This window comes from Hevea brasiliensis, chromosome 16, assembly GCF_030052815.1.
Source record: "Hevea brasiliensis isolate MT/VB/25A 57/8 chromosome 16, ASM3005281v1, whole genome shotgun sequence".
Taxonomy (NCBI): domain Eukaryota; kingdom Viridiplantae; phylum Streptophyta; class Magnoliopsida; order Malpighiales; family Euphorbiaceae; genus Hevea; species Hevea brasiliensis.
In genome coordinates, this window is record NC_079508.1 from 65,203,456 (window position 1) to 65,231,398 (window position 27,943).

The 27,943-nt window shown below is 38.6% G+C and overlaps 3 protein-coding genes and 1 long non-coding RNA gene across 4 annotated transcripts; 1 reads left to right on the forward strand and 3 right to left on the reverse strand.

Moving 5' to 3' along the window:
• Positions 1–608: 608 nt before the first annotated feature.
• LOC110640274 (phosphate transporter PHO1 homolog 9) lies at positions 609–4,738 on the forward strand. The gene is made up of 13 exons (XM_021791513.2): positions 609–1,543; positions 1,637–1,973; positions 2,049–2,097; positions 2,177–2,248; positions 2,329–2,458; positions 2,637–2,757; positions 2,840–3,098; positions 3,184–3,288; positions 3,373–3,417; positions 3,561–3,710; positions 3,799–4,077; positions 4,157–4,296; positions 4,585–4,738. Exons 1-13 carry the CDS (start codon positions 955–957, stop codon positions 4,682–4,684), a joined length of 2,376 nt encoding a protein of 791 aa, XP_021647205.2. The 5' UTR covers positions 609–954; the 3' UTR covers positions 4,685–4,738.
• Positions 4,739–6,062: 1,324 nt separating this feature from the next.
• Positions 6,063–9,356, reverse strand: LOC110640275 (SPX domain-containing protein 4). The gene is made up of 3 exons (XM_021791514.2): positions 8,925–9,356; positions 7,024–7,189; positions 6,063–6,745 (listed from the first exon to the last, which is right to left on the reverse strand). The coding sequence occupies exons 1-3, from the start codon at positions 9,255–9,257 to the stop codon at positions 6,255–6,257; spliced, it is 990 nt and encodes a 329-aa protein (XP_021647206.2). The 5' UTR covers positions 9,258–9,356; the 3' UTR covers positions 6,063–6,254.
• An 8,522-nt stretch (positions 9,357–17,878) lies between these two features.
• LOC131174580 (uncharacterized) lies at positions 17,879–18,635 on the reverse strand. The gene is made up of 2 exons (XR_009144947.1): positions 18,592–18,635; positions 17,879–18,020 (listed from the first exon to the last, which is right to left on the reverse strand). It is a non-coding gene; the product is annotated as an uncharacterized LOC131174580 (long non-coding RNA).
• A 2,257-nt stretch (positions 18,636–20,892) lies between these two features.
• Positions 20,893–25,981, reverse strand: LOC110640276 (cystathionine gamma-synthase 1, chloroplastic). The gene is made up of 11 exons (XM_021791515.2): positions 25,365–25,981; positions 24,987–25,090; positions 24,765–24,838; positions 24,506–24,674; positions 23,893–23,952; positions 23,601–23,804; positions 23,378–23,464; positions 22,842–22,949; positions 21,957–22,052; positions 21,743–21,861; positions 20,893–21,260 (listed from the first exon to the last, which is right to left on the reverse strand). The coding sequence occupies exons 1-11, from the start codon at positions 25,852–25,854 to the stop codon at positions 21,137–21,139; spliced, it is 1,635 nt and encodes a 544-aa protein (XP_021647207.2). The 5' UTR covers positions 25,855–25,981; the 3' UTR covers positions 20,893–21,136.
• Positions 25,982–27,943: the final 1,962 nt, after the last annotated feature.

The window sequence follows — 27,943 nt, forward strand, 5'->3', positions numbered from 1 at the left end:
TTATTAAATATGAAAATATTAATATTATCTTTTTAATTTTAATTAAAATGTTTTTTGATTTTCAAAAGCTAGGAGGGTAACATTTTATGAATCATTATTTTTATTTTTAAATTTTTTTTTTAGCTTTATGAATTTTGGCTATAGGTGTTGTTATTTAAAGGACTTATATCACATATGGTATTTTTTAAGAGATTATTGTTATTAGTATTATATAAATGAATCTCATTTTTAGCATCTCATGTATTGACCATAAAATTTATTAAAAGGTTATAACTATATTACTTCAAAATTTACAATTTAATGAGTAGCAAATTCTGTCAAATCAATTTTATGTAATAGTATTTGACAACAAATCATTTGATTAAAAATAAATTCATTTAAGCAATAAAATAAAATTTTTTTTCCATGTTTGAAAATAGTTAAAAATAATCTATAGATTTTCAATATCTCCAAATTCTAACTGGATAATCCTCTGTTTTTTGGAAATCTAGCTGGATAGTGTGTTGTATTTATTGTCCTTTGGCGCATTGATGGAAACAAGGCCACTAGCTTTAGTTCTTCTCTCTTTACTTTTACCGGCTTAGAATTAGCCGAGTGAAACAGAGTGCACAAAAGCTGTAAGCTTCCCACATATTTTACATTTCAAGCAGTCTTTTACTTTCAATCAATTAAGGACAACCGCAATCAATGGCTAAAGTTTCATAATTTTCTTCTCCACCACATAGAATTAGTAACAGAGAGGAAAAAAAAATATATTATGTATAATGGAATTGCTTTTTATTTACTTCTCGTCAAGATTGGAAAGGAGGAGAGAAGAAGGCGGTTCCTGCAAGTTCTTTATATAATCATCAAGATTGGTGTTTGGATTAAACATTGAGAGTACTAGGAAGATCTTTATGTTTATGTTCATAAAGATTTGTAATAATCAGCAGAAACATTTGTTTCCTGAAGAAGATGAAGTTTGGGAAAGAATTCGTTGCACAGATGGTACAGGAATGGCAAGAAGCATACATGGACTACAACTATCTGAAGAAAATCTTAAAAGAAGTCTTGCATTCCAAACAAAGAAACACTCCATCTCCCATGGCGGCAGCAGCAACCTCAAAAGGTTCTTTGAAGAGAAGGGCATCCCTCTATAGAGCCTTCAGTGGCCTAACAAACCGATATAGGGGCTCTCCAAGAAAGAATGTCAGTGAAGAAGAAGTGATATTAATAAGCGCAGTGAAAGAAGAGGGAGGAGAAGGCCGTTACCAGACCATGTTTATGAATGCATCAGGGGAAGGAGGCGAGCTTGAACTTATGTTCTTTAAGAGGCTTGATGATGAGTTCAATAAGGTGGTCAAGTTTTACAAGAAAAAAGTTAAAGAAGTTATGGCAGAGGCAGATGATTTGAGTAGACAAATGGATGCTTTGATAGCGCTAAGGATTAAGGTGGAGAATCCAGAGCTTGAAGGAGCAAATATAGGGAATCTTGCCACCAATGGAGTTTCCTTGAATTCGGCATCAGTTGCTCATCCCATCAATGACAGAACTAGAAACCCAGGTTAGGGAAAATACCAGTTGTCGATAATTAGTATTTTTTTTCAACTTATCTTTTGGTTAGACATGTGAATTTACATTATTTTTCTATTTGAAGAATGGTCACATATGGAAGTGATTCAAGAAGTTGAGATGAGCAACGAAACAAATTCAGAAGATGATAAGAGAGGCAGTGATGATGAGAACTCTGCCTCTTGTAGCCAGGGGAAAGCCACTCATAACATTGAGGGATTTAGACCGGCTTCGTTAGAAGTTTTAGATCATGTAAAGATCAATGTTGAACCTGAAACACCTGTATCTACAATGAAAAATATCATTGCAAGTTCGAAATCAGACTTGTCCTATAGCAAGGAAGAACTAAGGAAAGCAGAGGAACTGATGGCTCGCGCTTTTATGGCATTCCACCAAAAGCTTCGACTTCTGAAAAGCTACTGGTAATGCAATGTCCTCTTGGAGTTTTGATCGAGTTCTGTTCCTATAACTGACCTTGTTACTGAATGGTTTTACAGCTTCTTGAACCAATTAGCATTCTCCAAGATCATGAAAAAATATGACAAGGTACTAGAGCTTTTAGTTTTAAGAATAAACACTCAGCTGCAAGTTTCTATTCGATTGTACTAATTTGCGTTAGCTGCAGATCACTTCACAGAATGCATCAAAAGCTTACCTAGATATGGTGGACAGTTCGTATCTGGGAAGCTCTGAAGAGGTTAGAATTCATTATATTGGCTGGAGTGAGTTTTACTTTAGGCACTGTCTTTGCTTTTGTCTCACAACGCTCCTATGCAGGTTACTAAGCTCATGGAAAGGGTGGAGGCTACATTCGTTAAGCACTTTGCGAATGGGAATCATAGAAAAGGAATGAACACTTTAAGACCAAAAGCTAAGAGGGAAAAACACAGAACTACATTTTCACTGGGTAAGATCAGTTTGTAACTAAAGATTCAAACATGACTTGCTGGCAAGGATAGAGAGTAAAAGCAATGAGTGGTCAAAGAATTCTCAGTGCTCTTTAGCATCATCAATTTTCTGCTTCAATTAAGAGTTTTCTCAACATTTAAATCAGATAAATTCATTTAACAGTTCTATACCTGCAGGTTTCTTCTCTGGCTGCTCTTTTGCACTTATGATTGCAGTTATTGTGCTAATACATGCTAGAGATGTCCTCAACAGTTCAGGAGGTCCAAAGTATATGGAAAACATATTTCCATTGTACTCGTAAGTAGTTAGAAAGTACGAATGAGATTCTTGAGTGCTACTTTCCTGTTTGGTTTGATAATTTTGCTTCTTTCTGTTGCAGATTGTTTGGATTTATAGTCCTGCACATGATCATGTATGCTGCAAATATATACTTCTGGAAACGATACAGGGTCAATTATGCATTCATATTTGGCTTCAAGCAAGGAACAGAATTGGATTATAGAGAAGTCTTGCTTCTTGGTTCAGGTCTGGCAGTGCTTACACTGGTTGGTGTCCTTTCAAATTTGGATATGGAAATGGATCCAAGAACAAAAAGCTTCACAGCAATTACTGAATTAATCCCTTTGGGCCTACTCACTGTAATATTCTATACTAGATGCTTGAATCATCACTTCAATTGATCACATATTAGCCTGTTGAGCCCAAACTGTGGTTTTAATGCAGCTTGTGCTTCTGATAACATTCTGCCCTTTCAATATAATATACCGGTCAAGTCGCTTCTTCCTGATCCAATGTGCTCTTCATTGTCTACTTGCTCCTCTTTATAAGGTAATAAGATTTAAGAGTTCCAAAAACGCAACAATAGATTTCTGTGAGAGTGGTCTCATCTTTGTTCCATTTATGTCTCTGTAGGTTATCCTCCCAGATTTCTTCTTGGCAGATCAACTTACTAGCCAGGTTTGAAATAGTTCTTACTTCAAAATATAGATAAAATTTCAAACACTTACTTCTTTTGGTTCTAAGTGTAATAAAGTAAAATGCACATTAGCTTCCTTAATTTGCCAATATCTGTAGCTCTGTTCACCACTACTGAATTTCAGGTGCAAGCATTCAGAAATTTGGAATTCTATGTTTGCTACTATGGCTGGGGAGACTTCAAAAAGAGGTCAAATAGATGCTACGAAAGCAAAGTTTTTGAAAGTTTTTATTTTGTTGTAGCAATGATTCCATATTGGATCCGTTTCCTTCAGGTATATCTGACTGCATTTCTTTTTATGATCTTTCCCTTTTTCCTTTTCAACAATGGATTGATGCTCACACTATTCCATAATGTTTTAGTGTCTTCGCCGATTTTTTGAAGAAAGAGACTCAATGCAAGTGTATAACTCAGTAAAATACCTGTCAACAATTATTGCGGTTGCCTTGAGGACATTTTATGATCTGAAAAGGGGAATGACTTGGAAGATCTTGGCTGCGGCCACCTCAGGTTTTGCAACCATTATTAGTACATACTGGGACATTGTAATAGACTGGGGTCTTCTAAGACCAAATTCAAGAAATCCATGGCTTAGAGATAAGCTTGTTATACCAAAGAAAAGTGTTTACTTTGTAGCAATGGTAAGGAAATATGTGAATTTGTCTCTGAAAGTTTATTCCTTTCCTAACTGAAGTAACAATAACTTCCGATAAATGTCAGGGGCTGAATGTTTTGTTAAGACTTGCTTGGATGCAGACAGTGTTGGGCTTTAGACAAGTTCCTTTCCTACATAGAACAGCATTAACTGCAATTGTTGCCTGCTTGGAGATAATTCGGCGTGGCATCTGGAATTTCTTCAGGTAGAATATAACTACTCCAAGTCTTTTCCCTTCATTTTCTTAAAATTTAACTGCTACCACCAACTAGAATACTGACTGGTTATAAAAGGAAGAACTTATATTGAAGTAACTCAAAATTCAATGGTGGGTAGTCTAATTTCCTTAATCTAGGTGGGCAGGTTGGAGTGGCTTCTGCACTCCATCATTGAAAATAAATAAATAAATAAAAAGCAGGAGTTTTATAACAGTATTAATGAAAATAATTTAAAGTTAAGATAACTGACAAAAATCTTGAATTTTATTGATCAGGTTGGAGAATGAACACTTGAATAACGTTGGCAAGTTTAGGGCATTTAAGTCAGTACCATTACCTTTCTACTATGATGATGATGAAGACAAGAGTGTATAAACATTGTATAAGATTGAAAAGCATTGAATTGACACCCACGATTTTTTTTTTTTTTCCTCCATTTTTTTTGTAATACTTATTCTATTTAATTTTTCTGAGTGCAAGAGAAATGCAAAGAAAAGGAGGGGAAGAGGGGAGAGGAAAATAATGTGATCACAAGAAGGATACATTTGTTTTATATTTGTTAAAAAGTGACATGAGAAGAGTACGCGGCCTTGTAAGGCCCAATTTTTTTGTACCATAAGTAAATGTATCTTGCCTTGGAAGCAAAGCCTAAGTCAGAGGGTTCAAATCCTTCTACTGCTGTTATCTTGCCCGGAAACCTGCAGAGTTGTACCTGAGCTTAGCAGGAAGTGACCAAGTTCTCGGCTTGAAACCACACTTACTTTATAAATGGTGAAGGCCACATTGGACCTAATTCACCCGTACAAAGCGAACAAAGAACATGATTTTATACCCTTCTTCTCCTGGATCACTATTTGACTTCGCCCATAAATATTCTTTCCTTTTCCCTCCTTTACCTCAAGGAATGAATTTGAACCATTATGTGGTACAGCATTTCTGGTAATTTATAGAAGAAACATAAAATGAATCAACTCTCCAGATAGATGAGCAAGTCCTACCCTCTGGCCAATTCCTTTCAATAAGCAAAGGCTGATCAACTGAAAAATGGCATAGACAATAATGGCAAAACTGAATCAGGAAGGGGCCTAGGTGATGAGCACACTAAAACCAAGGCCAGAGAGGGTGAAGAGCATGTAGCTATAAAAGGGTACAACTGAAATTACAAACTTAGGGCTTCAGGAGGAGGTTTATCTTCGACACGTAAGGAAAAGAAACTTCTTTTGCAAGAGGATAGCAGATTGCTATTGTAGCAAAAGCAGAACACTACATCATACATTATATTCCTTAGAATATACTAAAAAATATACTCCGATCATATTTCTCTATAAATAAAGCTAGGCAAGGATGGAAAAGGATTCCTTCTCTCTCTCCTCTTCCTCTACCCTGCTTCTCTCCCCTCTACATTCTCCCTCTCATTATTCTACCTGTCTTTTCTCAATACCTCTTTTATCTCTCCCCCTATTCAAACTAAGATATTCAACTTGAGCGTCCAAGGGTCTGCACCGAGGGTATCCCTGGTGGACCTCGAACCCCTTTATTATTCTTTGTCCTTAGCTGAGATGACAAAAGTGGGCTGTATATTAGCGAAGCAACGGTTTCACGCTTCATCACTACAAAATCATCCACTTCTGGTGTTTGTGACACTTGCAACTGCAGCTATGTCACATAGCGACAGCTCTTGAGACAAATAAAAATGGCTTCATTTCAGAATTGAAGTATACACTAAAATGGCTACCAATATGCTTCCACAAAATTATCCAAGCCAAGAAAAGCAACTACAATTTTATAACTCATCACAGTTTACATCATTGGCAACTAATGATAATACAAACTGCTGCAGGAGCCATTATTCAGTTTCTTAATTACCGTTTGATAAATCTTTGTTTCATAAAAACAAGATAAATAAGAGTCAGGATAGAATACTGCACCAAAAATATGAAAGCTGTTAGACAGAATGCACATCTTCTTGATCAGACTCCTCTCCATTATGTAGTGTGGCTGAAGAGTTTGAAGCCGAGTTATCAGTCGTGACAGCACCATTGCTTTCATCATCCTGGTTCTTGAAGAAAGATGAAAAAGACAGTGGATTGTAGGTTGAGCTCGCTTTTTGAAGGCCTCTTACGGCTTTCATTGCAGCAAGGGTACTGCGATATATATCCATGGTGTCATCCCCAAGAGTTCGTGATGATTCGAATGAGATATTTGCTGGGTTACACTTATTCAGAGGTGGATTTGGCTGCCCTTGTGTAGCAGCAGCAGATTCAATGACTTCTGCATGCAATGGAAATAGGAGCTCAAGATTTGCCTCACATTCATGGACTAGCCTTGTTAGAGATTCTGTGGTAAAAAAAGGCTGATGAAGGGCGAGTTGGGTAAAAGGTAGGCGCAATAATCCTCCAGTTCGTTTATCATACTTCTTCAAAATCTTAACTAACCCTATCAAAGCAGAAAAATGAATATGATTTCAGTAACAGGTAAGAAACCATATTTCACTGACTCTTATTAAATGGAAGAGCATTAGATTACTTATATATCTACTTTACCTTATGTTTCAGCTAGTAGCTAAAATTTTTGAGAAGCACCATCTCTCCATGAAAAGTGAGAAAGCCCTTAACCACCCAACTTAGGTGTAGAAGGGATAATAATAATAATAATAATAATAATAATAATAATAATAATAATAATAATAATAATAATAATAATTAGCTAGATACCTGCAAAATTTAGGGAGCTATAATTTTTTAGAAGCACCATCTCCCCATGAATAGTGACCAAATCTTTACGAATGTCCATCATTTCTTCACTGAATTCACTGTCTGATGTAAAAACTCCATTCTTGCTGCTCTGTTCCTTTAGACGCTCAATTCTTTCCTTCAATTCCTGATATAATTGCAAAAATGAATAAATAAAACAAGTTGACATAATTAGTGTTACAACTTACAATTAGGAGTTTAAAAAAAAAAAAGCAAGTAACAAAAGCAAAACAAGAGAATGAGTGGTTTGATCAAGAGACATTTGGACAGAGGTTATGAAATAGTTCAATGTGAAAAATTAGAGAATACAATTTGTACTAGAGTTAGAACAACCAATATAACAAAACTGTACCATACTTCTAAGATTCAAGATATCCTTAATAGAATATTAGAATAGCAACTTGCTGTACTGAATATGAATGTAATAGGTAGAGAAAAATCCAGAGAATTGCTCAGTGGCCATTTAAGGCACAAAAATTTTCTGGCCAAACAATTAGTTAGAGTACAGCAAACATTCCAACTTTGACTAAAAGAAAGAAGCATTCAACGAGCGTATAAAGAAGATTAGTGAGAGGTGCATATATATTCATGTACCAAACATCAAACACTTGGTCCTCAATATAAAAAATTCTTGAAGGAATAAATCACGCCCTTCAAAATCATCAATGGCAAGACAATAGCCTCCTATTTTAAAACCCACATATCATTTGAGTGATAAAAACTAAACTTCAACTAGCTTTGCCAGATGTCCAGGACATTTTGGTAAAGGATATATTCCCTTGCCTGGAGACCCATTGGCACAAACAAAATCTAAGGCAAACTTTGAGAACATATGTTATTGTAACACTAGGAAATTGCTAACTTGAAAAAAGGCCATGGAGGCATTGCAAATTGAGGCACCAGGAAATGGAAATTTTATGGCTTAATAAAATCACTTGACCATCATATTAAGCTACATAAGTATCATAAAGTTTGCATCTTAACATAAGTTTAAAGCAACATTACCAAGGCTTGACCAGGTTGGATACATGTTGAAAGGAAGGTTTTCTTAAAGACATACTGACACAGATGAAAATTTCATTTCAGAAACTCCATTTGAGAATAACAAGTAGGAAAAAGCCATATTTCCCAACTATTGGTGTATATAGGATACCATGTCTTTCATCGCTGCCTTTTCACACTTTCTCATTTATGATTTGCTCAGCCTCATAGCAAATTCAAGTTACAACACATCTCTCATGCTGGCGTAGTAATTTCCCCAAATTCACATGGGAAAATCATCTAGTCTAATTGCTATAATATTTTTTAACTGCAGTTCTCATAAAAGCAATTTTTATAACATAAACTAGCCAGGCATTTCTAATAACATTCGCAATCCAGCCTTATCAAATTCTTAAGTGATTTTCCAACAAAATGACCATTGAGCATATATGACAATTACTGAATTTATAACTAGATACAATGCTTCCTTTGCATACCGCTTGCCTTACAACTGTTTATTCCTTCACTTCTTATTTTAGTTCCAAACTCACAATAAATTCGCATTCGTATCCAAGATTTTATCTCTATTATCCAACGAAGTTAAAGATTCTATAAAGACACAAAAACCCAAAAGCTTATCAAATAGCTGGGATTTTTCTAGACTCGTGTTCATGTATAAGGTATCCGTCTTCACTTACGTCGCAAGAGAATATCACGACAAGCCTACAGCCCTTCAACATCTCACATCAAATTGGAATAACTTGAATTATCCAGTAAATAATATATGGAAGTCAGAAACCCACATACAGGAAGTGGAAAGATATGTATATTCAAATATGTAGGCATGTCACCAACAATAAAGTAGTGATTGAAAAAAGAACCTGAAAACGGATAATGAACTCTTCCTCCTTATCAACGAAGAAATCATTGAACTTGTCGAGCTCTTCATTTAAAATTCTAATAAACCATTCTTGGAGGAGCACCAAGGACCTGTTTGTACCACTCTCAGGATGAGGATAATCAGCAGAAGCAGGGGCAGGGGGAGACGGAAGCCGTTGATGGAGAAGAAAAATAGGGTGAAAGGTGGAAGAGCCATCAGAAGTTGCAGGGAACTGCTTGAGGAGTTTCTTGAGGGGCTTGTAGCACAGAAACTTGTCCCTCCAGTCCGGCAGGGTTTCCTCAAGGTGGGTCTTGAACTCCTTCCCAAACTTCATAGCTTATGTTTGATTTTTCTGTCTTGATTATCTCGATGGGCCGCAGTTGTTATGGTGTTTTTCTTTGAATATTTTACTTGCATATATATTTATGTAAAAACAATTCTTCTTTTTTTTTTTTTTTAAAGTCCAAAAGGAAAAGGGTAAGAAGGACTTTTTCTTTTTTATTGGAACCTATGGATGTCGGAATGGATAGGCATTAATTTAACAATATACGCTCAGAATTCAGATGCCGGCTAGGGCATGCTGTTTGCGCATATGTCAGTGTCATTGTTGGGTGGGATTGGATTGGATTGGATTGGCATCACCCTTTCATCTTTATCGTCATTTTTTTAATATTTTCATGATTAAGTTATTTCAAATATATATATATATAAAGGAGCACTTACAAATTTCATTCAGCGGAAGTCAATTCAAAAGCAATGTTACTATCTTTTCTTTATTTTTTTTTTAAATAATAAAAATTTTTAATAATTAAAAATATATTACCCACTTTATTTAAAAATATATATATTATTTAATAATATTATATTTAAATTCACTTTTTTATTTTTTATATTAAAAAATTCATGAAGGTTAAAGGATATCGAAATAAATAATGAGAGTTTTTTTATTTAGATAAATAGGTATTTTAAATAATTTAGTTTAATGACTTAAATTTTTGTGTTGATGATAAGTTAAGAACATTTTATCACGACCCAACCTATGGGTCGGACCGGCACTAGGACCTAGGCCAGCCTAAAGCCCCCGAGGCCCGTAGTAAGCCTTAACTATTCATTTACCCAACTCTAAGGCCCATTTGGGCCTAATTTCAAGAAAACAAACGGACAGAGTCCGGCCATAAAATGGACTTACCAACGGAGAGTTTTCGACTCACCCGACCTGTAAACACAATATATAGTCAATTGGGGAGCTCAGCTCACCCTCCACATACTCATCAACATAATAATAAATGGGAGCTCAGCTCCCTCATCCAATCCGTCAAACACGCATATCATTATACGTTTACAGGTCCAACATGATAATAATATTACAGACCATAATCAAATAAATACTTCTAACACATGCGAAAATTCTAGGAGTAAATAAAATTACACAAATATTGATAAACAACCTGCGAAGGAGAAAAGCAGTTAACCAAAATAAAATCCTCCTGTGCTTTGAAAAAATATTGAACAGAGTGAGCGTCGACTCAGAGTAAAATATCAATTTTAACCATAATCTCTATAACTATCTAGTACTAATGCAACTGTGGAGTGAAATGCAACAAAGAACAACATTTTCACATCATAACATCAAAAGGTAATTTGGAGCACCGACGCACTGTAGCATCAATCATAACATATGGGAGCCGATCCTATACACTCTCTTAAATCCAACCAAAGTGCCCGAAGAACTCAAGCGGACTTTCGCTTAATAAACCAAATCGAGGGTCCCATGAAGAACTCAAGCCGTGACTACCTCGAAGGATCGGGTCCCAAGAACTCAAGCCGTGACTACCCGTCCTATCCATAGTCCACACCACATCACACGCACGCCAACGCACGCACACTGCTCCAAATTACCACAACAACATCATGGCACTTTAACATTTATCAATGCATCATAAATCGTGCCTAGAGTTTAACTACATAAATATATGCATATAAGTGATGCATTGGCATGTTGAACATATAATAATATCGAAATTACAATTAAAATTAATATTTTACTCACAGACTTGACGACAATCACTGTGGCGCCTGGGCGGAGGAAGAAGGCTGTCCCGGCTCACCTGACAATTTTATGACAATCATTTAATAAATTTGACTCAATACAAACAAAGAAAAAGACCAATACGTCCTAAGTCGTGCCGAAAATCATGCAGAGTCTCCCCTATACCTAGGACCTACCCAACCTGCAAAATGGCTCAAAACACACTTCTATATTCACAATCCATATATCCATAGTTCAATCATATCACACAGCCCCTCTTGGGCCCATCAAATCAGTCATCCATCACAATACGCAAAATTTCAATTTAGTCCTTATTATTGATCATTTTTGCAAAAATTGCCCAAACAAGCTCTAAAAATTATAAAACTTTGCCCCGCGGTCCTTAGCAATATTACTAAGCTATTGCAAAAAGAATCGTAATTTTCTAAGCTACCACGAATATTTTACGGATTTTTAACCCTATTTAAGCACTAGAAAATTACGTAAAAACAAGGTTCGGGTTTACCTTTGCCGATTCCGACTTCGGGGACGCACTCGGGACGTTTGACAATGGGGGGGTAGCCAAAACCTCGGTCCAATTCGGAGACTTTTCCAGAACGGTCCGGTTCGCCCGAAATTTGCGGCCAATCGCCGAATTTCCGCGAATCGAGGATACCTACACGAAGCCCATAACACGGGGGTTAGTACATAAATTTTTCAGAATTTTGTAAGCTCATTTAATGCTCGGAAAAACACTGCGAAGTTCCGTGGGACCCACCGAAAAACGGTGTCGGAAAAATTCGAAATTTATGTCGTTGCGAAGCTCTCGACGAGTGGAGCGTGCTGGTAGCCTCGGTTTTCTCGTGGGATTCACGGTTTTCGAGAAATCTAGCCCAAAAGTCGAAATGGGCTAAAATCTTCCCGAGCAAAAATCGGACAAACCGCTCGATGGATTTCGGCGTTCTTGGTGTCTATGGAAAGCTCTCGCCGAGTAGATGATTTTAGACACAAGACCCGGTCCAATTGGTGGCCGGATCGGCCGGATTTGGCCGGGGAAGCTGAATCGACGCGCGCGCAGGGGGGGCGTTTCGCGCGCGTTTTTCCGGCCGTTTGGGCGGCGGCCGGCTGGCTGGGAGGGCTGGGCGGCGGCGCCGGTCGGCTGGGGGGCTGGGCAGGTGGCTGGCCGGCGGCTGGGGGTGGGGAGGAGAGAGAAAACGCGAGGAAGAGAGAAGGAGGAAGGAACGCGCGCGGGAGGAAGAAAAAGAGAAGAAGACCGGTCCGATTCGACCGGTCCGATCCGGTCCGGTTCGATTCGGCCGGTTCGATTCGAAATACAAAATTTTGAATTTTTACTCTGCCTCGGGACCGAAAACGAGGTCCAAAAATTTCGAAAAAATTCCAGAAAACTCAGAAAAATACGTAGACTCCAAATATATTTTTAGTTTTGCCACGTGGTCTTTAAATTAATTTTTAAAAATCATCAAAGTTTATATTTTCGGAAAATCGAACCCGATTTTTAAAATCCGAAAAATCTCAAAAAAATTCCTAAAATTTAAATAAAATTAAAATACCAAAAATGCTCATAAATTTAATATTTTTGGGGTGTTACATTCTTCCCCCCTTACAGAAAATTCGTCCTCGAATTTTACACAAGGCAGAATAAAGCACATGATTATACATTGAACAAATAAGGGTACTTGCTACGCATGTCCCGTTCTGACTCCCAGGTGCACTCTTCCACTGACTGACTCCTCCACAAAACCTTAACCATAGGGATCTGTTTTGATCTCAGCTGTCTCACTTGGTAGTCCACTATGGCTACAGGCTGCTCCTCAAATGTCAAGTTCTCTTTTAGCTCTATCACATCCGGCTGCAGTACATGAGAAGGATCGGGAATGTATTTCCTGAGCATGGAGATGTGAAACACGGGATGAACGTGAGAGAGGTTGGGTGGTAGCTCCAACCGGTAGGCAACTGCTCCAATTCTATCAGTAACCTCAAAAGGTCCGATATACCGAGGTGCCAACTTGCCCTTCTTTCCAAATCTCATGACTCCCTTCATTGGAGAAACCTTCAGGAATACATAGTCGCCCACTGCAAACTCCACATCCCTCCGTCTGGGGTCTGCATAACTCTTCTGTCTACTGAAAGTTGTCCTCAGTCGTTCCCTGATTAAAGGAACTACCTCTGAAGTGTACTGCACTAGGTCTACATCATGCACCTTCGCTTCCCCCATTTCTGTCCAACACAGAGGAGACCTATACTTTCTTCCATATAGTGCCTCATAGGGTGCCATCCCTATGCTGGAATGGTAACTGTTGTTGTAGGCAAACTCCACCAAAGCTAGCTGCTCATCCCATTGACCTCCAAAATCCAAGACACTCATGCGAAGCATGTCTTCCAGTGTTTGGATTGTCCTTTCGGACTGTCCGTCTGTCTGAGGGTGGAAAGCCGTACTGAAGTTCAACTGTGTGCCAAGTGCCTCCTGCAACTTTCTCCAAAACCAAGAAGTGAACTGGGGCCCTCTGTCAGATATTATGGAAGCCGGAACTCCATGCAATCTAACTATTTCTCGAATGTAGAGCCGGGCATACTGTGCCACAGAATATGTAGTCTTCACAGGCAAGAAGTGAGCTGATTTGGTTAGACGGTCTACAATTACCCATATCGAGTCATATCCTCGCGTGGTACGAGGCAACCCAGTCACAAAATCCATAGTGATCATTTTCCACTTCCATTCTGGGATAGGGAGCTCTTGCAGCTTCCCTGACGGTCTCTGGTGTTCAAACTTCACCTTCTGACAAGTCAAGCACTTGGACACAAAGTCTGCTATGTCTCTCTTCATGCCATTCCACCAGTAGCTATCTTTCACATCATGGTACATTTTGGTAGAACACAGGTGGGCCATGCTGTCTGATGTGCCTCTCGCATGATTTCATTCCTGAGGTTGTCCACATCGGGCACACATATCCTAGAACCTTGCACTAAGGCGCCATCATTGGCAAATCCAAACTCACCACCTTCACCTTGCTGTACTCTTTCTATGATCTTCATCAATTGTTGGTCTCTGTGCTGGGAAACTCTAACTCTGTCCCTCAAGTCTGGCCTCACTGAAAAGTGAGCCAACAATACCCCCTCATCTGAAAGATCTAGGATTAAACCTTGATCCATCAACTCATGTACCTCCTGAATCAATGGTCTCTTCTCTACTGAAATGTGCGCCAAACTGCCAGAAGATTTTCTGCTCAAGGCATTTGCCACAACATTAGCCTTTCCAGGGTGGTACTGGATGGTGCAATCATAGTCTTTCAGAAGCTCCATCCATCTCCTCTGTCTCAAGTTTAAATCCCTCTGTTGGAAGATGTACTTTAAGCTCTTGTGGTCGGTGTATATCTCGCACACTTCACCATACAGATAGTGTCTCCAGATCTTTAGTGCAAAGATTACAACCGCCATTTCCAAATCATGGGTGGGGTAGTTCTGCTCATGCCTCTTCAGCTGCCTTGAAGCATAAGCCACTACCTTTCCATTCTGCATCAAAACACACCCTAGGCCAACTCTGGAGGCGTCACAATACACGGTGTATCCTTCACCACTCACAGGTAGTGTCAACACAGGGGCAGTGGTTAGACACTCCTTAAGCTTCTGGAAACTCACCTCACAGTCATCTGTCCAAATGAATGGAACATTCTTCCTGGTCAACTTAGTTAGGGGAGCCGCTATCCTGGAGAAATCTTGTACAAAACGCCTATAGTAGCCAGCTAAACCCAGAAAACTTCGCACCTCAGTGACTGTTGTAGGCCTAAGCCAATCAGTTACAGCTTCAATTTTCTTGGGATCCACTTGAATGCCGTCACTAGAAACCACGTGTCCCAAGAATGAGATGCTTTCTAGCCAAAATTCACATTTTGAAAATTTGGCATATAGCTGGTGCTCCCTCAACGTCTGCAACACCATCCTCAAGTGCCACACGTGTTCTTCCTCGTTCCAAGAGTATACCAGAATGTCATCTATGAATACGATGACAAAACGGTTCAAAAATGACTTGAACACCCTGTTCATCAAGTCCATGAAGGCTGCTGGTGCATTAATGAGTCCAAAAGACATCACCAAGAACTCATAATGACCATATCTTGTCCTGAAAGCCGTTTTGGACACGTCCTCATCCCTGATTCTCAACTGATGGTAGCCTGATTGCAGGTCTATCTTGGAAAAGAATCTAGCTCCTTGGAGCTGATCAAACAGGTCATCGATCCGAGGAAGTGGATACTTGTTCTTCACAGTCACCTTGTTCAGCTGTCTATAGTCAATACACAACCTCAATGACCCATCCTTCTTTCTCACAAATAGAACAGGAGCACCCCAGGGTGAAGTGCTCGGACGTATGAAACCCTTGTCCAAAAGCTCCTGTAGTTGCTCCTTCAGCTCTTTCAATTCTGTTGGTGCCATCCTGTAAGGTGGCATGGATATGGGGTTTGTACCCGGAACAACATCAATGCAGAACTCTATTTCCCTCTCTGGTGGCAACCCTGGAAGCTCTTCAGGGAAGACATCCATGAATTCTCTGACAACAGGAACATTTTCCATGCTGACACCTTCTACAGATGTATCTCTCACCAATGCCAAATACCCTTGGCATCCACGCCTCAACATTTTTCTAGCACTAATTGCTGACACCAAGTTATATGGAGCCACGCTCCTGTCCCCATCAAAGCTAAACTCTTCCACACCGGGTATGTGGAAATACACCTTTTTGTTCCTGCAGTCTAAAGTGGCATAATGAGTTGACAACCAATCCATCCCCAGGATTACATCGAAATCCATTACTGGTAGAGGAACCAAGTCTGCTAGGAGGATCTTTCCATCCACTACTACTGGGCTACCCGGAAAAACCATATCTACATCTATGTTGTCACTAAGTGGGGTAGCTACTGACAAAGGGTACTCTAAAGTTGTAGGGTTTCTACCCAACCTCATGGCAAATACAGGAGAGACAAATGAGTGCGTAGCACCCGGATCTATCAAAACACGAGCCTCATAAGGACAGACCAGAAGAATACCTGCCACAACTGCATTGGAAGCCTGAGCATCCTGGTGGGTCAGGGTGAAAACCCGAGCTTGACCCCTACCCTGAGTGGCGTAACCACGATCGACTTCTACCTCCCGACCGCCTCCAAATCCACGTCCCCCTTGTCCTCGGCCTGTGGCCAGCCACTGCCATGTTGGAAGTACCCGGATACAACTGGCGAGGAACATTTGCAACAGAACCCTGTGACCCCATCTGTGGCTCACTGAAAACGGGGAATTCTCTAGCAAAGTGACCGGGTTGGCCACACCTGAAGCATACTCCTGATCCCATCAAACAAGGTCCTGAATGTCCTCTTCCACACTATGCACAAGGTGCCAAAGAGGATCCTGAACCAGACCCAGAACTGCTGTACCCCGAACTGTGACCACTGCTGGATCCGTATCCAGGTCTGAATCCTCGAGGTTTGTGTCTAAACCCACTCTTCTTGTTCCTGCTTTTTCCTCTGTAATTACTCTGGCCACCACTGTCCGGAGTACCCATGGAAGGGACACCTGAGGAACCCTCTGCTCTGTTTTTCTTTGCTCTTACGCTGTCATCCATGACATAGCTAATCTCAATCTGCTGGCTCGATCAACCACCACATCAAAAGCGATTAGACATCATGGCCGTGTTCGCATACCTCTGTCAAGCCCCTTTAAGAATCTCTTCACCTTCATAGTTTCGCAGCTACTGCGGGGGCATATCTGCTCAATTCAAAATTATGTAGCATATTCATCTACTGCACTGCCATTACGTCTTAAGGCCTCAAAGGCCCACTTCGATCTCTGAAGCTTTACGCACAAACCGATTGATAAAAGTTCCATAAATCGAGCCCATGTCAAAACATCCATCCGGGGTAACACGTAGTCTTTCATCCATTGTCTAGGCATAGGCCCCATGACATGCTGCACACACTCTATCAATATTCTATCAGTCAATCAGACTGCTCTCGCTGTCAGAATCCAAAACCGATATGCATCGTCGACACATCATAAGTACCGTGCACCAACTTCTTGAAATTTATGATCTGTTTGTAAGATTCCTCTCTTGGTGCGGTGGATCGCTGTTTGTGGAGGGTGGACCATATCGCGCCATCATATCAATGGTCCTCTGCAAACCCGGCTAGAGTAGGCGCCATGGGGTCTATGGGACCTGTGCCATAAAGGACCGATCTGATCTTGGGGTGGCTGCTCCTCTACTTGAGCGACTCTAGGCCTCCTACCCCGCCTCCTGGCGGCGCCTCATCTGTGCGACACCTCGTCAGCACATCCGGTTCAGTGCGATGGCAGCTCTCATGCTTCTACGCATTTTCTGAAATTCAATGACATTAGCCCACAAAAATTCAAAGCGCTCATTACAGACTCTATAGACTCATATTTATACATAACATATGGAGCGAGAAACTAGAAGCAAAGATGACAATGCAAGACGAATGTGGACCCTATATTTCGCATATGACTCCTAGTAGACTCTTCCCAACACTTTAGACAACATTCCTAAGAACTGGAGCCTAGGCTCGATACCACATTTGTCACGACCCAACCTATGGGCCGGACCAAGACTAGGACACGGCCACCCTAAAGCCCCCGAGGCCCGTAGTAAGCCTTAACTATTCATTTACCCAACTCTAAGGCCCATTTGGGCCCAATTTCAAGAAAACAAACGGACAGAGTCCGGCCATAAAATGGACTTACCAACGGGGAGTTTTCGACTCACCCGACCTGTAAACACAATATATAGTCAATTGGGGAGCTCAGCTCACCCTCCACATACTCATCAACATAATAATAAATGGGAGCTCAGCTCCCTCATCCAATCCATCAAACATGCATATCATTATACGTTTACAGGTCCAACATGATAATAATATTACAGACCATAATCAAATAAATACTTCTAACACATGCGGAAATTCTAGGAGTAAATAAAATTACACAAATATTGATAAACAACCTGCGAAGGAGAAAAGCAGGTTAACCAAAATAAAATCCTCCTGTAGCCTGAAAAAAATATTGAACAGGAGTGAGCGTTCGACTCAGAGAGTAAAATATCAATTTTAACCATAATCTCTATAACTATCTAGTACTAATGCAACCTGTGGAGTGAAATGCAACAGCAACAACATTTTCACATCATAACATCAAAAAGGTAATTTGGAGCACTCACGCACCCTGTAGCATCAATCATAACATATGGGAGCTGATCCCCTATACAGCTCTCTTAAATCCAACCTGGTGCGTGAAGAACTCAAGCGGACTTTCGCTTAATAAACCAAATCGAGGGTCCCAGAAGAACTCAAGCCGCGTGACTACCCTCAAGGATCGGGTCCCAGCGAAGAACTCAAGCCGTGACTACCCGTCCTATCCATAGTCCACACCACATCACACGCACGCCAACGCACGCACACTGCTCCAAATTACCACAACAACATCATGGCACTTTAACATTTATCAATGCATCATAAATCGTGCCTAGAGTTTAACTACATAAATATATGCATATAAGTGATGCATGGGCATGTTGAACATATAATAATATCGAAATTACAATTAAAATTAATATTTTACTCACAGACTTGACGACAATCACTGTGGCGGCTGGGCGGAGGAAGAAGGTCATCGCTCACCTGACAATTTTATGACAATCATTTAATAAATTTGACTCAATACAAACAAAGAAAAAGACCAATACGTCCTAAGTCGTGCTGAAAATCCGGCAGAGTCTCCCCTATACCTAGGACCTACCCAACCTGCAAAATGGCTCAAAACACACTTCTATATTCACAATCCATATATCCATAGTTCAATCATATCACATAGCCCTTCTTGGGCCCATCAAATCAGTCATCCATCACAATACGCAAAATTTCAATTTAGTCCTTATTATTGATCATTTTTGCAAAAACTGCCCAAAAAAGCTCTAAAAATTATAAAACTTTGCCCCACGGTCCTTAGCAATATTACTAAGCTATTGCAAAAAGAATCGTAATTTTTTAAGCTACCACGAATATTTTACGGATTTTTAACCCTATTTAAGCATTAGAAAATTACGTAAAAACAAAGTTCGGGTTTACCTTTGCCGATTCCGACTTCGGGGACGCACTCGGGACGTCTGACAATGGGGGGGTAGCCAAAACCTCGATCCAATTCGGAGACTTTTCCAGAACGTCCATTCGGCGAAATTTGCGAACTTGGCCAATCGCCGAATTTCCGCGAATCGAGGATACCTACACGAAGCCCATAACACGGGGGTTAGTGCATAAATTTTTCAGAATTTTCTAAGCTCATTTAATGCTCTGAAAAACACTACGAAGTTCCGTGGGACCCACCGAAAAAACGGTGTCGGAAAAATTCGAAATTTATGTCGTTGTGAAGCTCTCGACGAGTGGAGCGTGCTGGTAGCCTCGGTTTTCTCGTGGGATTCACGGTTTTCGAGAAATCTAACTCAAAAGTCGAAATGGGCTAAAATCTTCCCGAGCAAAAATCGGACAAACCGCTCGATGGATTTCGGCGTTCTTGGTGTCTATGGAAAGCTCTCGCCGAGTAGATGATTTTAGACACAAGACCCGGTCCAATTGGTGGCCGGATCGGCCGGATTTGGCCGGGGAAGCTGAATCGACGCGCGCAGGGGGGCGTTTCGCGTTTTCCGTTGGGCGCGACCGGTGGGAGGGCTGGCGCGGCGCTGGTGGGCTGGCCGGCGGCTGGGGGTGAGGAGGAGAGAGAAAATGCGAGGAAGAGAGAAGGAGGAAGGAACGCGCGCGGGAGGAAGAAAAAGAGAAGAAGACCGGTCCGATTCGACCGGTCCGATCCGGTCCGGTTCGATTAGGCCGGTTCAATTCGAAATGCAAAATTTTGAATTTTTACTCTGCCTCGGGACCGAAAATGAGGTCCAAAAATTCCGAAAAAATTCCAGAAAACTCAGAAAAATACGTAGACTCCAAATATATTTTTAGTTTTGCCACGTGGTCTTTAAATTAATTTTTAAAAATCATCAAAGTTTATATTTTCGGAAAATAGAACCCGATTTTTAAAATCTGAAAAATCTCAAAAAAATTCCTAAAATTTAAATAAAATTAAAATACAAAAAATGCTCATAAATTTAATATTTTTGGGGTGTTACACATTTAATTTATTTTGATTGAAAGAACGTGTAATTTCTAATGCATATTATGGCACCATAACACTACATATATGAAGTGAGAGAATGGAATTTTTTCTTTCTTTTTTTTTAAGTTTGTCGTCCAAGCTTAAGCTTTTGCTTATTCCCCATTCCAAGGGCATTCTGAAATTGGACATGCGAGTCTTATTTTCTTTATCCCGGCATATAGGCAATTGAATTATTATTATTATTATTATTATTATTATTATTATTCTAAATTGTAGTTCTCTTTTTTTTCAGCAAGAAAATACATAATGCCATAATGAGCTGTCTGATAAATAAGCAAGAAAATATTTTCATTGGTTTGTCCCTAGTGCTACGTAATCAATGAGCTTCTAAATATGATATCAAACAAAAGAGGATGAGCTCTCATCGCAGTTCACAACTATCAGCTGCAGTGCCTTTCGAATGGCTTATAAACACTCCATAAGCAAAAGCTGGCCCATATTTTGGAGTCATCCAAATCAACCACAAAATCCAAATAATTATGAGAGAAGCTTTTGGCTGACACTAAAACAGACCTGATTGAAACAAAGAAACTATCCTATTCTATTTCTGTTCTATTCATTGCCAAGCCAAAATAATTGAAAGTAAATCACTGGCAAGCCAACGATTCATCAACGAGTCCTTATCAATTTCCACCGCCACCTCTCCTCTACCAACCTCCAATCGTTCAGAACTCAAGGGAAAAAACACAACGCCTAAATAAAACAGTGAAAACAAATAAGGTTTTTATTTTTATTCATGAATAAAAGTAACGATCTGTCAACCAAACTGAAACATAAATTTGGTGATTAAACGTCAATTGAACCACCAAATAACCGAAATTGACCAAAAAAACAAAAAGAAGATAGATGATGCGCTTCATATATTCTCCAAGCATAGACTATTCATCCTACAGATCTCCAAAGCGCCGATTTTGAAGCTGAACCTCACCAAGTTGTCCTGATGCACCACCCTATATTTTCTCCAGGGCTTGAAGTATATCAGCCTTCAAATCATCAAAGTCTTCAACTCCAAAGCTAAACCGAACCAAGTTATCTTTGATCCCATACTTTTCCCTCTCTGATTGGGTAAGATCCCTGTACCACAATTCAGAAGACTAAAAATAATTAACAAGAAAATAGTACCTATAAAAGTAAACGCAAAACAATTGCATCTAGCTTACAATGCCCTTTCTGGCACAAATCCTTCAAAAGCTCATCAGAACATGCATGTCACAATTCCCGCATGCACACAAAATAATAACTTAGCTAACCTCACATTTCTTCAACAGTCCATTTTTTTATCTCTTATGTTACTTCTTTTATCTCAACATGCAACAATTTGAATTAATAACAACATGATGCATACAATAGCTAATTTGAACACAAATTTGCTCCTTTAACTTTACCCTCTACTCTTTTATCTGAACCACCTATGCCTCATTTTTGTAACTAATAGACCCTAATAAAGAGGAGTCCAAGTTGCATCTAACACAGATTCACTAAGCCCAGAGTGGGTAAAATCATAATCGAAGACAATATTGAAGTATTCAAACAGTAGGGATAAAACTATAACATACCAGTAGGACATTATTGCTGGCTGATCCACAATGCTTTCACAGCCACCAAAAGATGGGGCAATATATGGGATTTTCAAAGCATCCACAAATTTTATGGTGGTCATCAAGTCTCCATCAATCTGCTCCATTAAACAGATATGAACTTATAAATCTTATGTGAAACAAGTAAAGATGCAATATCAGCCATCAGCACAGTGAAGTCGAAAATGCTCACCTCAAAACTAACCACACCACCAAAGCCGGTCATTTGCCGTTTGGCAATGTGATGTTCGGGATGACTAGGCAAGCCTAGATAATAAACACACTTCACCTGCCAATATCATTACAAAATTCTCATTTTATAGATAGAATAGCTTAATTTCACAAAAAGAAAACAAATATATGATTTATCCAAAACGAAGTAGTGGTCTGCATATTTTCAAATTCCACGCTGCAAATAATCGTGGAATATGAGAATGGTAATCTAGCACACTGTTGCAGAAAGCAAGCAGTCTGCATTAATACAAAGATGAACAATATTCTTCAAAATTTATATTAGCAACTTGATAGAGCAAGTCTTATGATTCAAAGGTAAACTTAACGCAAAAGAGAGAGATTCATTGTTCTAAATCTTGAGGGTGAAAATTTTAGATTAAGGTAACTATGGCTCTGTTCATAAAGTGACTATGAGTTGCTAATGGTTCTTCTTAATACTAAAAAATTACCAATTACAATACCATCATAGAAGTACTAATGTTCAATGTCACGACAAAGGCGACAGAATTTGTAGTAAGAATCTTTAAGTCTGCTCTCACAACTTTTTCACCGTTTTAAACTCACATGTATGATTCACTATGCTCAAATGTATAATTACACAATCTCTGAAGGTGCAATCAAGCTCGTATAATCTAAAAAATTGATCATTACTTAAGAAAAGCAGAAAATTAAGGAAAATATGCACTTCATTGCTATCATTTTTAACAGTTTTAACATTGATAATCCTCATACTCATTGGAAACAACAAATGCCAAGTTGAGTAGCTTCACATGCCACAATTAGGCATAATCATATTGCTGGAATAAATTCTTCATCAAATGAAAATTTACAGAATATTACACACCTTAGGATGTGCCTCTAAAACTTTGGCCATCCTCAATGCTGTTAAATTCTGTTGCTGTACACGAAGATGTAATGTCTTCATGCCTCGGATGATCAGGTAAGCAGCATTCTGTTATTGAGGGGAAAAAGAAAGAATAACTACACAGTATTTTTCAGTGAGAGTACAAAACTACAGACTTGAAGGAGAGTAGTACAACATGACCTAAAAGCATTACACATTTCCAAGGATTTAACCCAAAATCGTTTAGAGTGGAGAAAGAAAATCCATATAGCCGACTCCAATAAATTTTTGAAATAAAGGTTTAGTTGAGTTGAGTACAAAACTCAAACTTTTATGTAAAGTATCACGCAAAAATCTTGTTGGAAACACCAACACAGACATCATTGTATAGCCAAGATTGAATGTCCAAACTCCAAAAAACAATATATAAATTTAAATTTCTCCAAACTTGATGACATACTAATTGAAAAGGCGAGGATACAGAGAATTTGGAGAATGCGTACAGCCCAGAAGCCGAATTAATCAAGACAACTCACCGGGTTAAGAGTACCACCAAAAATATGATGCAAATTACGAACTTCTGAAACTAACTTTGTGGAACCACTTATGCATCCTGCAAGCACCTGGAATAGGTATTTGTATTTAAAGCTTTACGTTGCGACAAAATGGCAGCCAAATGTTGGTATCTTCTAATTAACTGAGAAACCAAGCAAGCTTTCAACCAAAACCAAAAAAACGAATCAACAAGCTCAAGCTTACATCATTATGGCCACCAATGAACTTTGTTGCAGAGTGCAGAATAAGATCAGCACCAAGAGCAAGGGCCTTCTGATTAAGAGGGGTTGCAAAGGTACCATCTATGCAAACTAATGCCCCTTTTCTATGGCAGAGCTCTGAAACCAACTCAATGTCAACACATCTGAATAATGGATTGGTGGGTGACTCTGTAAAGAAAAGTGAAACCTGCATGGAATTATAATGTATGATGTGTCATTAAATAATAGTCAGAGAACTTTCAAAAGCATACAAAACTACTTTCTTTACTACTGACATTGTTCTTTTCAAGTGCAGATTCAAGAGCTTCCACATCTGCAGGGTCAATCACGGTGGCCTGCATAATCAATAATGATCAAAATCATAAACAGAAATTTAAAAATAAATCCATAATGCCACATATTGAGAGAAGAAAGGTGCTCTGCTAAGAGGTGTAAATTTAAATTCCAGATTTTCAAAGAAATAAGGCAAAAAATTCACCCTCTTTTTTTTTTTCCAAGAAATTTACTTGATATTTATTAGAAGAATCATTAAACAAAATTTCAACATTGTGCATATTCCGTCTTTTTATTTTCTACCCATCATTACTCTATTTGGAAGAAAATAAGAAAAACAAATACACTTATTTCTCAAAAAAATAAAAGAAAAGGAAAGCATAAGCTACTTGAAGAATCTCTTCATCCTTAATGAGTCAAAACCAGTCTATAAATCATTAAAAATACTAGAGTTGTTACATCAAAACATTCAAGATTCACACCACAACTTATAAAAAAGAAAGGCAACAAACAAAATCTTTTCAACCTTAGGCAAATAAAAATACAAAGAACATTTCTGCAATCAGAGCACACAAGCAATAGCGAGTAAAAGAATAAAAGGAGTGGAACCAATACCGTGATTCCCATTTTAGGAAGAATAGTCTCAATGAATATCCTTGTCTTTCTATAGCAGTCTGTGGTCGTCACAAGATGCCCACCAGCTGGAACCAAGGCCATCAGCATGACTGTACTAGCACACATCCCAGATGCCATAATCAAAGTTGATTCAGCCCCCTCAAGCGCACTGTTTTAAAGAGAAAAGAAGCATGCTATTTTTTAATTGTTGAATCACACTAGCGCAAAAGATAATGTTCACACAGGAGATGTAGCAAACCTTATCTTCTCTTCTGCGACCACTGTGGTTGGATTTCCATAGCGACCATATTCAAAACTAGCTCGACGTTTCTCCTGCAACAAGGATCACAGATGTATATAAATGAAAGCAACAGTAACAACAACTAACCCCGTAAACCCAAAGATAAATGATTGTTACAATTTAGGTAGCAAAGGAATGTCAAAGTTGTGCAGCAAACGCTGCCACAGAATTAATGTAAACCTTGAAATCAATAAGCTCAGCAGTTTTCTTGAAGAAATATGCAGAAGTATTAACCACTGGGGTCGTAATTGCATCGGTAACAATACCGCGACCTAATCTTTCGCCTGCATCAAGACAACCACAAAATACCACTCAATCATTAATCACATCTAACTGTGAATCAGGTTCTTATTACCTAAATCACAAATAGAAAAGGCACTAAAGAACCCTAACTACCATGCCTGGAAAAAGAAAAGAAGAATAATTCATCAAGGCAACAAACAAAAACTATGGAGTCAATAAGACGAATCTAGTAATATACCAAACATTAATTAGGCACTGAATAATAAAAATATTTCGTAAAAAAATAGGGAAAGAAAATGAGATTTGAATATTTACCAGCATGAATTGCGAGGCTCCCATCGGAGCTCAAAAACGATGAGTATTTCAAATCGTTAGTCAAATCGTCCAACTGTACATGTTCATTCTCCTTAAGCCCATCAACCACCGCTACCTCATCGCCGGTAATCAGCTCGACCGGCTCGGCAGCAGGGATTGCGGCGGCGGCTGCGTTAGCCGCCGCCGAGGGAATACCTGCGGAGGAATTGTTGGACCACGAAGCCGCCACGACTTGTGCGACGCCGATGTTGCTGCAATTCCGGCGGCCCTTGGTGCTGAGCTGCCGCACAAAGTTGGGAGGGAACTTCAATATCAGAGATGACATTCCGCCGCCGAAAAATGAAGCAGTTCCATGACGAACTGAATTGACTCGGCGGGAAAACCGGCCGTGACTCGGATGGCCCGTGCCGGACGGATCGGAACGGCACTCGAAGGAATGAGATAAGGCGGCGGCGAAGGACTTGGGACACGGACACGAAGACACGGCCATTTGTGAGACGCGACGCTCAACTAGAGAAACTCTCCGCAATGAAATGCGAGTAGGAGGAGTGTTCTCTTGCGATTGGTTTGGCTCTTGGAGGATTGATGTGGTATATTAAGCGCGTTGGTTTTGTCCTTTTTTGGTTATTGGAAAACTTATTGTCTTAAAAAAAAAAAAGTATACTCATTGTCTTCTCAAATAAAAAATTTTAATTTTCTTATTCAAATTATTCATAACATAAAATATTATTTTACACTATATAATTTATTGTGTAAAAAAAGGAGGAGCATTATCTACTTTTTAAAATGTTTAAGATAAGGTTAATTTATATTTAATATATTTTATTATATATATATATATTAAAATATATTTAAAAAATAAAATACTATTTCCAAGCCCAACCAGACTCTGGTCTTACGCACAATCTATCATTTAGGGGAACACTAAGCGCATCGAAGCCTGTGAGTTTGACCATCGTCGCATCGTAATCCCTTTGATTGTCTCCTTGTATGTATTGTGTCGACTTGGCTTCACATTAGTTTATTTTATATACATTTTCTATTTCTTTTACAGCGAAGATAATTCATAATATCTAGTGATTAGGGGTGTGCAGTTTTCGGTTTTAACCGAAAAACCGAACCGAACCGATTAATTCGGTTCAATCGGTTCGATTTTAAAATTTAATCGGTTCGGTTCGGTTTATAATTTTGATAATTTCGGTTCAATCGGTTCGATTCGGTTATTTTCATAAAAAAAATCAAAAAAATCGAACCGAACCGAAATTATTAATATATATATATGAAATCAAAAAAATCGAATCGAACCGAATCGAACCGAACCAAAATCAAAGAAAACCGAACCGAACCTAAAGATTTTTGAGTTTTGATTTCCAATTTTTTTTGTTTTTATGTTTTTATTATTTAGATTTAATGTTAAAAATATGAAATTTTATAAATTTCGGTTTGTTCGGTTTAAAACCGAACCGAACCAAAATTTATCGGTTCAATTCGGTTCGTTTTCTCTTATCAATCGGTTCGATTCGATTTTTAAAATTTTTGATTTTTGATTTTCGATTTTTTCGATTCGATTCGGTTCAAAACCGAACCGACCGTTTGCACACCCCTACTAATGATTAATGTATTTACTATATTGGTTTAATAGTGCCATCAACAAATGTATATAATATATATATATATATATATATATATAAATGTTTATTTTTATAATCTGTAATTGAGATTTAATAACAATATCAGTCACTTGTTGCACTGAATTGCATGTTTGGCAGTAGTTGTACCTCTATTTCCACCTACCTATCATTTGTACTTTCATTCTATGGCAGCACTGCACATGCGTTGGTGCAGCCGTTTGAAAATCTTTTTATTCATTATTTATATTTAAACTTTAAATATTATTAATTAATAATATAATTAAAAATATCTAATGCATAACGTAATTAGTTTAAAATTTTTTTTTATTGAATCTTTGATATAGAATGACTTAAATGACACATCAAATAATTTGAAGTGAGGAGAGAGAGAGAGAGAGAGAGAGAGAGAGGGTTTGCCTTTTCTTTAGAAATCAAGCAATCCCTTCCTTAGTTTTCCTTGCCTTTCTCCTCCCATCACCCTCTTCATCCTTTTGATCTCCTTTTCGAGTGGCTACTAAGTGCCGGTGGCAACCTCTATTTTTTTATTTTTTTACTCTTTCAATAAGACTCGTAAAATAACAATTGGGGTCAAATAGTAAAGCACATATATAATTTATTAATACTATCAAATTTAATAAGACTTTTATATAAGAGATTAATTTCATATATATATATATTAATTAATAAAATATCTGTCATTTAAAAAAAAATTAAAGTGGGAAATCAAACATTTTTCTTTTCAATAAGGTGGCATATTGTTGACCCCGTGTAGCTCAAAATGAGCATTGATTTTGATGATAAAAAAACTCAAACAGAAACTATCTAACCCAACTTTAAAATGATGTGTAGATTCTTCTCTTATTCATGAAGAATTTTTGAAATTGCATCTAAGGAGGAAGAATACTCAAAGGCATCTCAAGACAAATTCAAAATGAGAAAAGAACAAGA